The 13,997-nt window shown below is 41.0% G+C and overlaps 1 protein-coding gene across 23 annotated transcripts in view; it reads left to right on the forward strand.

Moving 5' to 3' along the window:
* Positions 1–13,997, forward strand: part of mef2aa (myocyte enhancer factor 2aa) — a 218,775-nt gene that overhangs the window by 91,789 nt on the left and 112,989 nt on the right. For all 23 annotated transcript variants that reach the window (XM_078530375.1, XM_078530374.1, XM_078530397.1 and 20 more), the window contains one exon: positions 4,186–4,389. In XM_078530375.1, coding sequence (XP_078386501.1) covers positions 4,186–4,389 — 204 coding nt within the window. The remainder of the gene's footprint in view (positions 1–4,185; positions 4,390–13,997) is intronic.

Here is a 13,997-nt window from a genome sequence, read left to right on the forward strand (position 1 = left end):
TGTGTGTTATAAGAGCTGCACTCATCCAGGCAAGTAGAGAATATTCCATCACATGCCTGACTTGTGCCTTGTAGATGGTGGACAGGCTTTGTGGAGTCAGGAGATGAGTTACTCCTACAAAATTCCCAGTCTCTGGCCCATCCTTGGAGGCACAGTATTTATATGGCTGGACCAGTTCAATTTCTGGTCAATGATAACCCCCAGGATGTTGATAGTGGGGGATTCTGCAATGGTAATGCCATTGAATGTCATGGAGAGATGGTTAGTTTCTCTCTTCTTGGAGATAGTCATTGCCTGGCACTTATGTAGCACGAATGATACTTGCCACTTATCAGCCCAGGCCTGAATATTGTCAGGTCTTGCTGCATATGGACACAGATTGTTTCAGTATTTGAGGAGTCGCAAATGTTGCTGCAATCACCTGTGAACATCCCCAATTCTGTTCTTACGATGGAGGGAAGGTCATTGATGAAACGGCTTAAGATGGTTCGGCCTATGACACTACCCTGAGGAACTCCTACAGCGATGCCCTGGGACTGAGATGATTGACCTCCAACAACCTTAATGGTCTTCCTTTGTGCTAGGTATGACTCCAACCAGTGGAGAGTTTTTCCCCTGATTCCAATTGACTTTAGTTTTGCTGGGGCTCCTTAATACCATACTCGTCAATTTCTGCCTTGATGTCAAGGGCAGTCACTGCACCTCACCTCTGCATTTCAGCTCTTTTGTCCATGTTTCGACCCGAGGCTGTAATGGGATCAGGAGCTGAGTGGCCCTGGCTGAAACTCTTTCGAGTTATCAACAGTCACAGATTGCAACTCTTTCGAGTACAATCACAGTTCTTGGTTTCCGGGAGTGGGACATGAACCCACAACCCTCTGATTCAAAGGCGAGGATGCTATGAACTGAGCCACAGCTGGCTGAAGCCAAACTGAACATCAGTGAGCAGGCTATTGCTGATTAAGTGCCACTTGATAGCACTGTCAACAACGCCACTGTTCATCACTCTGCTGATGATTGAGAGTAGATTGATGGAGCGGTAATTGGCTAGGTTGGATTTGCCCTGCTTTTAGTGGGCAGGACATACCTGGGCAATTTTTCACATTGCCGGGTAGATGCCAGTGTTGTAACTGTACTGGAATAACTTGGCTAGGGACATGGTTAGCTCTGGAGCACAAGTTTTCAGTACTGTTGCCGCAATGTTGTCAGGATCCATTGACTTTGCTGTATCCAGTGCCTTCAGCCCTTTTTTGATATCGTGTGGAGTGAATTGAATTGGCTAAAGACCGGCATCTCCGATGCTGAGGACGTCAGGAGGAGGTCGAGATGGATCATCCACTTGGCACTTCTGACTGAAGAAAGCTGCAAATGCTTCAGTCTTGTCTTTTGCACTGTCATTCTGGGCTCCCCCTCATTGAGGATGGGGATGTTTGTGGAGCCTCCTCCTCCAATTAGTTTAATTGTCCAGCACCATTCACAACTGGATGTGGATGTAGAGCTTAGCTCCGTTTATCACATGCTACTTCTGTTGTTTGGAATGCAAGTAGTTCTGTTCTGTGTTGATCTCCCAGCTTGATGGTAATGGCAGAGTGGGGGATATGCTGGGCCATGAGGTCAGATTGTGGTTGAGTCCAACACTGCTGCTGCTGATGGCCCACCATGCCTCACAGATGCCCAGTTTTGAGTTGCTAGATCTGTTTGAAATCTGTCCCATTTAGCACGTTATTAGTGCCACGCAACACGATGGAGGGTATCCTCAACGTGAAAACGGGACTTCGTCTTCACAAGGACTGTGGTGATCACTCCTACCAATACTGTCATGGACAGATGCATCTGTGACAGGTAAATTGGTGAGGATGAAGTAGGGTTTTCCCTCTTGTTGGTTCCCTCACCACCAGCTGAAGACCCAGTTTAGCAGCTATGTCATTTATGACTTAGCCAGCTCTGTCAGTAATGGTGCTACTGAGTCATTCTTGATGATGGACATTAAAGTCCCCCACTCAGAGTACATTCTGCACCCTTGCCACCCTTAGTGCTTCCTGCAAGTGGTGTTCAACATGGAGGAGCACTAATTCATCAGCTGAGGGGGGACGGTAGGTGGTAATCAGCAGGAGGCTTCCTTGCCCATGGTTGCCTTGTCCATGTTTGACCTGATGCCATGAGAATTCATGGGGTCCAGCAGACTCCTGTACTGTGTACCACATGTGGTGGCTCTGTCTGGTTGGTGGGTCAGGCCATACTCAGGGGTGGTGATGATGGTGTCTGGGACATTGTCTGTAAGGAATAATTCCGTGAGTATGACTACGTCAGGCTGTTGCTTGACTAGTCTGTGGGACAGCTCTCCCAATTTTGGCACAAGCCCCCAGATGTTCCTAAGGAGGACTTTGCAAGGCCGATAGGGATGGGTGTGCAGTTGTCGTTTCCGGTGCCTAGGTTGATGCCAGGTGGTCCTTGTGGTTTTGTCCTTCTTGGGAAGAGAAGGGATAGTTTTCCTTGGTTACTGTCACATAGGATGTAATCTGTGACTTTGACAAGAGCCATTTTGGATCTCATGGACAAGATGAGCTTGGAGAGAGCATGAGCAGAGAGACAAGAGTAACTAGAAATATGTGTCAGTTCAGAGCTCGGGAGGGAGGTAAATTTAGCCCTGCAAGTTAGGAGGAAAGTGGGAGAGGCAGGTGAGATGATCTTAATCTTAGCACTTATTGGAGGTAAAGGTAGGGAAGAGGGATTAAAGAAGATGGTTAAGACATTATAAGGCTACTTAATACAATGTTTAAAACCATAAAAATGATTTTCTTTTTGTAGGTTTTTTTCCTCATTTGATTTCCTTATGCATTATTTTCAACGTTTTGTGCATGGAAGCAAAACATTAATTCTGTTTCTCATGACTTGAGTGTAATGGTAGAATAATAGGAGTCTTGTGCACCCTTAACTTTTCTGGAAATGAAGTGTTGTCACCTTTTGGATCATTCATTAAATAATAATATTCATTTTCTGAGGTCCATTGTAATTTGCCTTCTAATGAGCTCCCCAAAAGGCAGTGGAATAGATGTGTATATAAACTCCTGCAGAAATCCCAATTTAAATCTGACTTGGCCACTGAAATTTCAAAATGAAGAAATGAAATTTTATTCAAATTGGCCACAATCCAGGAACCTTGATAAACTGTGATTGTGTTAGATTTTGGGATGGAAGCCAGTTGCTGTTTTTGTTTCTCCCTTTTTTATTTCTGTTAATTTTGTTTCCTGAAGTTGTTTGGTCATTGCTGGGGTCACTTTCCACCAAGTTGCCCAGCCATCCTGTGTGACCTGCCCTCAGTGAACGTTGTCAAGCCGCTTGACCTAGGAAGTTACCGTGTGTGAAGCCAAGGCTATCCTCAGCTGACGATAACACATAGACATTTCCAGGACCAGTCATTGGATAGCAATTAGAAGTAGGAATTTCCCGAATTTTTCTTGTCCATAGCCTTGACTGAAACTTAGTGCACACCAGGAGTCAGGCCTTGGACCTTTCTTTTTAAGTCAGCTCCCGCTATATCAATCAGTCGAATGTCACAGAGCATTGTGACTAAATTTCTATTTTTGATCTATGTGAATGGGATGAAATGACTATCCTAAGTAACATTTTTACAACTTTATTTCTTTCAAAATCACTTTTCTTTCATTTCAAAAGGGTTACTTCAATATGGCCCAAGTGGCAGGAACTTTTCACAATTATTATGGAAATTGATAAATTTGATCTAGTGATAATAGAAATTAGATACTGGATATTAGGTAGTGGCGGGTGGGTAAATAGGTTAATCTAGATAAAACCTTTCTCTCACAACTTAATGGAGATATCAAATATTCAAATACTATAGATGGATTTAAATGATGACCAGATGCATTTTGGAGAAAGAGACAATAAGTAGATATGGTAAGAAGTACAAATTGAGATCTCATCAACCTAGGGAAGAGGTTTTGGGATGAATAATTATTTATTATTAAATTTCTTATGTTTTTGCATTGTGTTTGTTTGTCTTTCTCCTTTTAGCAAAACTGACAATATAGAATACGATTTTAAAATCATTATTGCCATCTCCAGGAATTCACACTGCCATTGTAAGGTTGTGCTGTTTAAATCCTTCAGATTTCAAGATTAGGCATAATGGTTTTCTGTATTCTGTTGTTTTGTCCAATGCAGGTGACGTTCACAAAGAGAAAATTTGGATTAATGAAGAAAGCCTATGAACTGAGTGTACTGTGTGACTGTGAGATTGCTTTGATAATATTCAACAGTTCAAACAAATTGTTTCAGTATGCTAGTACTGACATGGACAAAGTTTTGCTCAAGTACACAGAGTATAATGAACCCCACGAAAGCAGAACCAACTCGGATATTGTTGAGGTAGGTGCCACCCTGTTTTGATTTAACCCGTTTTATTATGTGAGGTCCCGATAATTCTTCGGTAATTTGTTTAAATTTTGCTTTTTGAAGTGGTTTTATTAGCTGCCAGTGGGTTAAAATACCAATAAACCATTCATTTTTGTTCAGTCTTCTTGAATAAGAGCTGAGGTCTTTTTTTTTAAGGTTTTTTATTTTATAGTGCTACCCCTGATAGCAGCCCGATTTTCAACAGCAGTACTGCAAGGTAAACAAGGTGGCACAGTTGTCCCTGGAGCCAATATAAATATTACAGCTGGAGCTTGAGGCTATTTTATTCTGGTTGCCCATAAGCTGACGTGCCTCAATCTGCCCGTTACAGGCTTGCAGTGTAGTTCCGCACTCGCCTTCCCCGAACATAAGGGAAGTTAGGCAAACACTGAACAAAATCATGATTCCTGATTTTATATACATACATGTATTTTTTTTTAAAGTTGCATGTACAGTTATTTTAACATTCCAGCACTGTTTGGAACACAAATATGTTTGAATTCCAGAGCGCTGGGACCGTCAGCCTATGTTACAGAATCTTTTCTTCAATTAATGTAAATGACAAGGAAATGCCTTCTAGAGACGTGGAAGATGTATTGTGCATTCAAATAGGTTGATGGATATCTGATATATCACAAATCTGTGAGTATCAGTAGTTGACAAACAAGATTAAAGAGAGGAAGTAGACAACACAAAGGAAGGATTCCAGATTAAATATGCGCTCATGGATTGGGAACTTGGCCATAATGACTAGACGCTCTTGCATGGCTATTTGAGTATTGGTGAGAGGATATAGTCCTACTCTTGAGTAATATTATTATACTGAATGTCGTAAAAAACGAAAATATGGAGAGGAACTATGCTTCACTTATTTTCAAATGATCTCCCTTATACAAGGGATTACCTTTATGTCTGGGGTTCCGTGGGAGCCCTCTCTAAGGAGGCCATGTTGCTGGATTATCAGTAAGCAGCTCCATAAGGAATAGCAGAAATTGGCATACTTTCAAAACTGATAATGATCAAGATCCATTGGTACTAGAAACCTCAAGCACCAATTGAAGGAATTACCAAATGTCCAGATTCTTTTGTAAGGCTGATTTTTGATGAACTGATCTTGCAAAGGAGGAGGGTTGCTGTTATGTGGAATTCTGGATGTAATGTATGACATTTTCATCCATCATAGAAAATAGGAGCAGGAGTAGGTCATTTGGCCCTTTGAGCCTGCTCCACTATTCAATATGATTGTGGCTGATCCTCTGTCTCAACGCCATACTCCTGCTCTCATACCCCTTGATACCTTTACTGTCTAGAAATCTATCTGTTTCCTCATATTCCTCATATATTCAGTGACTAGGCCTCCAGAGCCTTCTATGGTAGAGAATTCCACAGGTTCACCACCTTCCTGAGTGAAGAAATTTCTCCTCATCTCAATCCTAAATGGCCTTACCCCATAACCTGAGACTGTGACCTCTTGTCCTTGAGCCCCCAGCCAGAGGAAACATCATCCCTGCATCCTGTCTGTCCAGCCCTGTCAGAATTTTATGTTTCAATGAGATCCCCTCTTATTCTCCTAAACTCCAGTGAATACTGGCCTAATCTCTCCTCATACGACAATCCTGTCATCCCACCCTGCCAGATGAATCAGTCTGGTGAACCTTCACTGCACTCTCTCTATGGCAAGTATATCCTTTCTTGGGTAAGGAGACCAAAACTGCACACAATACTCCTGATGTAGTCTCACCAGGGCTCTGCACAGCTGCAGTAAGACACCCTTGCTCCTGTACTCAAATCCTCTTACAGTGAAGGCCAACTTAACATTTGCCTTCCTAACTGCTTGCTGCACCTGGTATACAAAGGTCCCTTTGTACATCAACATTTCCCAATCTATCACTATTTAAATAATACTCTGCCATTCTGTTTTCCTACCAAAATGGATAACTTCACACTTATCCACGTTATACTACATCTGCAATGTATTTGCTCACTCACTGAACTTGTCTAAATCGCCTTTTGAAGTCTCTTTACATCCTCCTTGCCTCTTACACTCCCACATAGTTTTGTGTCGTCGGTAATCTTGGAAATATTACATTTGATTCCCTCATCCAAATATATTGTGAATAGCTGGGGCCCAAGCACTGATCCACCTGCCACTCTGAAAAATACTCATTTATTCCTACTCTCTGTTTCCTGTCTGCTAACCAATTCTCAATCCATGCCAATATATTACCCCAATCCCATATGCTTTAATTTTGCAGACCAACCTCTTATGTAGGACAAAAACAAAAAGCTAAAAGCTACTGCGGATGCTGGAAATCCAAAACAAAACAAAAACAGAATTACCTGGAAAAACTCAGCAAGTCTGGCAGCATCGGCGGAGAAGAAATCAGTCAACGTTTCGAGCCTTCATGGCCCTTCGGCAGAACTGCCAAAGGGCCATGGAGGCTCGAAACGTTGACTGATTTCTTCTCCGCCGATGCTGCCAGACTTGCTGAGTTTTTCCAGGTAATTCTGTTTTTGTTTTGTTTTTTTTCTCTTATGTAGGACTATTGCTTTCTGAAAATCCAAATATACCACATCCACTAGTTCTGCCTTATCTATTCTACTAGTTGTGTCCTCAAAAAAAAAACTCCAGTAGGTTTGTCAAACATTATTTCGCTTTCATAAATCCATGTTGACTTTGTCTAATCCCATTGATATTTTCTAAGTTACCTGTTATCACATCCTTCATAATAGACTGTAGCATTTTCCCTACTACTGATGTTAGGCTAACCAGTCTGTAATTCCTTGTTTTCTCCCTCCCTCTTTTTTTTTTTAAATAGTGGAGTTACATTTTCCACCCTCCAATCTACTGAGACTGTTTCAGCATCTATAGAATTTTGGAAGATGACAACCAACACATCCACCATTTCCATGGCCACTTCCTTTAGGACCCTGGGATGTAGATAATCAGGCCCTGGGGATTTATCGGCTTTCAGTCCCATTTCATTTCCCCAGCACTATTTTCTTTTTTACTAATATTAATTTCCTTCAATTCCTTATGCTTCCTAGACCCTTGGTTCCCTAGCATTTCTGGGAAGTTATTTGTACCTTCTTCCATGAAGACAGAACTAAAGTAGCTGTTTAATTTCTCTGCCATTTCCTTGTTCTCTATTATAAATTCTCCTGTTTTGGGCTGTAAGGGACCTACGATTGTCTTCACTAATCTTTTTCTTTTTACATACTTATGGAAGCTTTTATAGTCCGCTTTTATGTTCCTTGCAAGTTTACTCGCACACATTATTTTTCTCCTCTTAATCAATCCCCTGGTCCTCCTTTTATGAATTCTAAACTGCTCCCAATCCTCGGGCTTACTATTTTTTCTAGCAACTTTATATGACTCCTCTTTGGATCTAATGTTATCCTTAATTTGTTTTGTTAGCTTTGGTTGAGCTGCTTTCCCCATTGTTTTTGAGCCAGAAGGGAATGTATAACTGTTGCAATGCATGCCTTTGTTCATTAAATATTCGCCATTGCCTATTCACTGTCGTGCCTTTCAATGAACTTCCCCAATCTGTCATAGCCAACTCACCCCTCGTACCTTCACAGTTTCCTTTGTTTAGACTTAGGACCCTAGTTTCAGACTGGACTACTTCACTTCTCCATCCTAATGAAGAATACGATCATGTTATGGTCACTCTTCCCTAAAGGACCTGCACAACAAGATTATTAATTGGTGCCTTCTCATTACACAATACCAAATCTAGCATAGCCTGTTTCCTAGTTGGTTCCTCAATGTACTGGCCTAAAAACCGTCCCATACACATTCTAGGAATTAATCTGCCATGGTATTATTGCTAATTTGATTTTCCCAGTGTATATGTACATTAAAGTCATCCATGATTACTGTAGCATCCTTGTTACATGCATCTTTAATTTCCTGTTTAATGCTGTCCCCTACCTTACCACTACTGGAGACAACTCCTACTTATGTTTTCCGCCCCTTGTTGTTTCTTAGCTCCACCCAGACTGATTTTACATCTAGATCTTCTGAGCCAATATCCTTTCTCACTATTACACTGATTTCATCCTTAGCTAACAATGCCACCCCATCTCCTTTTCCTTTTTTCCTGTCCTTCCTAAATATCAAATACCCTTGGATATCCAGTTCCCAGCCCCGGTCGTCTTCAGTCATGTCCCCATAATCGCGATCATATCATACCTATTTACATCTATTTGTGCTGTCAATTCGTCTACCTTATTGCGAATGCTCCATGCATTCAGATACAGTGCCTTTAGACTTATCTTTTTAACATTTTTACACACCTTTTTTTGTACTATGGCCCTATTTGTTGCTAGCCCTTGTTTCCTCTGCCTTCTACTTTTGTTTTCCACTCCATTATGTATCGCATGCAAAGAACAACACAATGCTTCACAACATGAAGCATGTCATTGAGCTATCCATTTAGAAAGAGTTTCTGAGGGCTACATAACTTTTATAGTGGCATAGCTACTCCTTTAAAATCTGGCCAATAAACCATATTTGCCTGTGTCAGTGCAATCTACTGCTACTAGTTTCTAAAAATACATGAAAGATAAACATGCTGGCCACGCCAGTTCAATAGTAAGAATCCTCTAAAATTAATGGAAATGATGCATAGAAGGTTTATTCCTCAGTAGTTATTATTCTAGTGTTCTCCCTGTCATTTAGATGAATGAAAATAAGCATTTGGTGTAGTACATTCCAATTAAAAGAGTGATGCATCTTATTTTTAAACTATCTGCACTGTAATTCCACTGTGTCCTCTTCCTTCCTGAGGGTATTGGTTTTTAATTTAAAAAAACTGTTCTTGTCTCAGTTTTTTAAGTTTGTTTATTTTTGTCCCTTTATCTAAATCCTTTTGTACTTTGACCTTTGCTCTGCCGAAGGGATGACCAGCTGGCACACTTCTAGCCTCTGACTATGTTAGTTTGGGAATAGTAGAAGTGAATAACAGTAGCTTGTGGCGATTTCCTCTTTCTGTTTATTTGTGAAATCCTTCTTCCTCACTGCCCTGCCTCCTAACAGGGTTAGGCTGGGAATGGAAACTTGTTATGACGAATGTTTGGTGCAATCCTATGCCCTGTCATTCATCTGAATAAACTTTCGAGCCCCACTTTTTTTTACATCTTTAAAAAAGATTTGCAAGCGAACCCTTAGTTTAACAAGCTCCACCTCTTTGTCCCCCCCCCAACCATCCTCTCTACCCTTTATTTGTGACTCTTTTACCGATCCAGATACAGTATAATAACAATTCTACTGCCAGGTGCCAGATTAAAGGGCAAGGAAGATGAATGGTAAAGGCCCTAGGATGGTTTAATCTAGTACACCTATGAGATAACTAAACATAATTTATAAAACAAAAACATTTTGAGCAAAAAAAAACTCAAGAAGCAGTCCCGCCTCAATCATTTCAGCCAAGTAAGCTGACATCCCTGATTGACCGATCCACTACCATTTAAAATTTCCATAATTTAAATTGCACACATGAGCACAGTTTGGGATGATTACTCAAAGGTAACACAATTGGGTGTTTCCTTAAAAGACAAAATGCTTCTGAATTTTTGAGACAAAAACCCTGATTTTTCTTGCACTTGTCAGAATATCTTACCAAGCATAAGCCACTTATTTATATTTAGTTTTGGTATATTGATTATTTCCTAATGTTTTTTACTTGCGTTTTATTAGTTTTATCTCTAACCACAAACAATTAAGATCCACGTGGAGAAAGTATGAAAGTGTTATACTTATGTTTAAAACTACATTGTTCTGGCACCAACCTCGACCTTTGGGCTGAAGGGGGTGGGACAATGGGGATTGGAGCATTATCTGTAATAAAGTTGCTTACATTTTGTTCATCAAAAGTAGTTTTTGGAACGTATGATTTGTGTACTTACTGACCTCCTTGAGGACCAGAAGAAGAGGAGCCTATGCTATGCATCCACAAACCAAACATTCCTAAAAATGATCCCTGCCAAAACAATGTAGATACATACAACAGCCATTTCACACTCACTCAAAGCACCAAAATAGCAGTGAGATGATTGACCAATTACTCTTTTCTTTTTTGATAGTGTTGATTTGAGGGAGGGATGGTGTTCAAGAAACTAGAGAATTCCACACTCTTGTTAAGGAAATTTGTAAGGTCCATCTAACCAGGAAGCAAAACTTTAATTAAACTTCTCATCCAAAGTGTAGCAACCCCAAAAATTCAGGACTTTGTTCAGTACAACACTAAATTGCCAGTCTACCTTGCATGGCCAAGCCACATAGTTTTCCCAACAGAGCCAACAATGTAATTCTTTCTCATGCGTCCAACATCCATTTACAAATAAGAATTGCAGTGGGCAGATAAGTGGGAAAAGGCAGCCCTCCTTGTGTACCACATAGTGGTGAAGGGGAGGCACTTCTAGCTCATGACTTGCCTGTATGTTTGGAACATTCCATGCCAGTTTGTGGACAAGGGAAAGCTAATCCCATGAGGTGCAGAGATTATTGCTCCTTGGAGGTTAAATCAAAAGTTACACTTGGAAAACCCAGAGTTTGACTTTTACTAGTTTGTACTTCTTTGCAAGTGTCGGAGAATTCAGCTCATTGCTGTCCTTAGGACTCTGTACTCCTTTATCATAAGATAAAAGTTCAAGACTCAACATTACAGGGAGTGGCTTGTTAACATAGATCTTAAAGATGCTTATTCTTGTGTGAATTTGCCTCTCTAAGCAAGTGATTCTACAAATATTTAACTTCCTGAGAAGACTCTTATAAAGGGAGATGGTTTTCAGTGACATCCAGTGCAAAACCTATTCTTAACAGCTTGCATTGAAATACGAAATGCAGCATTATTGGTGGATGCTGGGTTAACTTGCATATGTATGTTGATTGTACCCAGCTTTACCACCGCCACTTCTCTTGATTTGATATCTGCTTGTCTGATATAATGACCCAAAACTTCCTCCCAACATCTCTGCTGCTTTGCCACACAATCCAGCTACTATCTCAGAGTGAGGCAAACTCTGCAACTTTTTCATCCTGTTTAACATAGGATATGGGGTTCAACGTTCATGTATCCATCAACAAGGTTGCCTATCTCTGCCCCTACTTTATCCCCTGCCAAAACTATTATCCACATCTTTGCTACCTCTGGATTCTTCCTTCAAGGACATTCTGGTCTCCACTTTCTGTAAGCTCCCAGCTTGTCGAGAAATCTTCTGCCTGACTTACTCATCCATCACCCTATCTTCACTGATACGCATTGACACAAATGCATCAAATTTAAGATCCTTATCTTTACAAACCCCTCCATTGTCTTGCCCTGTCCTATTTCTACAAGCTACTCAAAGTTAGCAACCCTCCCCATGCTTTCTTGATTTTGTCCTTCTTTACATTGTTCCCTCTCTCTCCTTCATTGCTGTCAGCTGTGCTGGACTTAGTTTCTGGAACTTTCTCCCTAAACATTTCTATTTTCCTTAAAACTCTTCTCTAACCTTCAGTCTCATTTTCAACTCCCCCCCAACATAGACTTGGTGTCTGTTCCTTTCTTCCTCTGTGAAGCATCTTGTAAACTACTTCTATATTGCAGCTGCTCTATGAATGCAAGCTGATGCCTTGCAATTGTTGAAGTTTTCAACATTCAGTTACTCCTTTCCCCCAAGTGTATTTGCAGAATTGTAAGCAACCACAATCTGTAACCTCATGACCTTGGCCTGATAAGTGGAAAGCAACATTCATCTCACACAATTGCTAAGCAATGACCGTGTCCAAGAAGAGAGAATCTAACCATTGCCCCTTGACATTCAATGGCATTACCATTGCTGAATCCCCCACTATCAACATCCTGGGGGTTACCATTGACCAGAAACTGAACTGGACTCGCCATGTAAATACTGTGACTACCAGAGCAGATCAGAAGCTAGGAATCCTGCGGTGTGTAACACACCACCTCAGCACCCCCGAAAACCTGTCCACCATCTACAAGGCACAAGTCAGGAGTGTGATGGAATACTCTCCACTTGCCTGGATGAGTGCAGCTCTAACAACACTCAAGAAGCTTGACACCATCCAGGACAAGGCAGCCCGCTTGATTGGCACCACATCCACAAACATTCACTCCCTCCACCATCTATGCACAGTGGCAGCAGTGTGTACCATCTACAAAATGCACTGCAGGAACTCATCAAGGCTCCTTAGACAGCATCTTCAAACCAAAAACCGCTACCACTTAGAAGGACAAGGGCAGCAGATGATGGGAACAACACCACCTGGAAGTTTCCACCCAAGCCACACATCATCCTGACTTGGAAATATATTGCCATTCCTTCACTGTCGCTGGGTCAAAACCCTGGAACTCCCTCCCTAACAGCACTGTGGGTATATCTACACCACATGGATTGCAGCAGTTCAAGAAGGCAACTCACCACCAGCTTCTCAAGGGAAATTGGGGATGGGCAATAAATGTTTGCCTAGCCAGCGACACCCACATCCCATGAATGAATTTTTTTAAAAAGTGTTAATGATATCTCCTAATACTGATGGTTGTTGCTTTTTCTGTGGTGCCCATCACAAAGGCTTCTCTTTTTTGTACAGTGGTCATTGGCAACTCTGTCTTGAATTCATTAGTGACTGGGCAGTGTCCATAAGGATAGTCACGTCAAGAGAGAGGTTTGTTCAGTAATTTGCCTGCTGTCAGTTCCCTATCTCCTACCCAGTACCTAATGCCTCCCTTATGGGATATCCCACCTAAAGAAAGGTTGCTTTTTGGCAACGTAGTCTCAACTGAATCCAATTTAAGAAACACGGCAATCACAGCAGATTTTTAAAACGTATATCTGCAATAAATAAGGCATAGCACAAAATATTTATACAAATGATTAAAGGATATACTTCTGATTGTTGTTCATCACCAGCATGCTAATTTGACACTGGTGTCGTCAAAAACTCTTAAGACACAGCAACTCAACACCTTGCTGAGATGTAAAATCCAGGAGTGGAAAATGTCAGTAGAGTCCTGGTCCAGCCTCATAAGTGAACTCAGGTGTAGACCTCAAAGTAACCTTTTCAGATCAATCTTTTTTTTCTCTGCAGGAGCCAAAGTAGGATCACCTAGGTGGCCTGTCAATCCCCTGGAATGAAAATTTCGTTGTGTTTATTCCCTCCTTTTATCTGCTTCCCTTCATTGTATGGATTTATACAGATGTACAAAAAAAAGTACAACATTCTCAAACCCATTCTGATAGGATAAGACTTAGTTCAAGGATTTCCCCCTCTCTCACCTTTTGTCATGTTTATACTGCGGAAGTTGCAAAGGCCACTTTGTAATTGTAGGGTAAATAAATACAATTTCAAATGTTAATGTTCTGTAAGCCATTATATTTCACCCAGGTCAGGATGAAAAACACCAAGTGGCAATCCAAAAATTGCTTTAGAATTTCCACTAATTATTATGAGATAGGATGATTGACAAAATGGTTTGTGATGATCCCCAAGTTTGACTAAAATTCACTTAATGGATCCTTCATACTATTGTATGTCATTTTATGATTTACTTGGAATCTATCATCAGACACTG

This window comes from Cetorhinus maximus, chromosome 26 (genome assembly GCF_964194155.1).
Source record: "Cetorhinus maximus chromosome 26, sCetMax3.hap1.1, whole genome shotgun sequence".
NCBI lineage: Eukaryota > Metazoa > Chordata > Chondrichthyes > Lamniformes > Cetorhinidae > Cetorhinus > Cetorhinus maximus.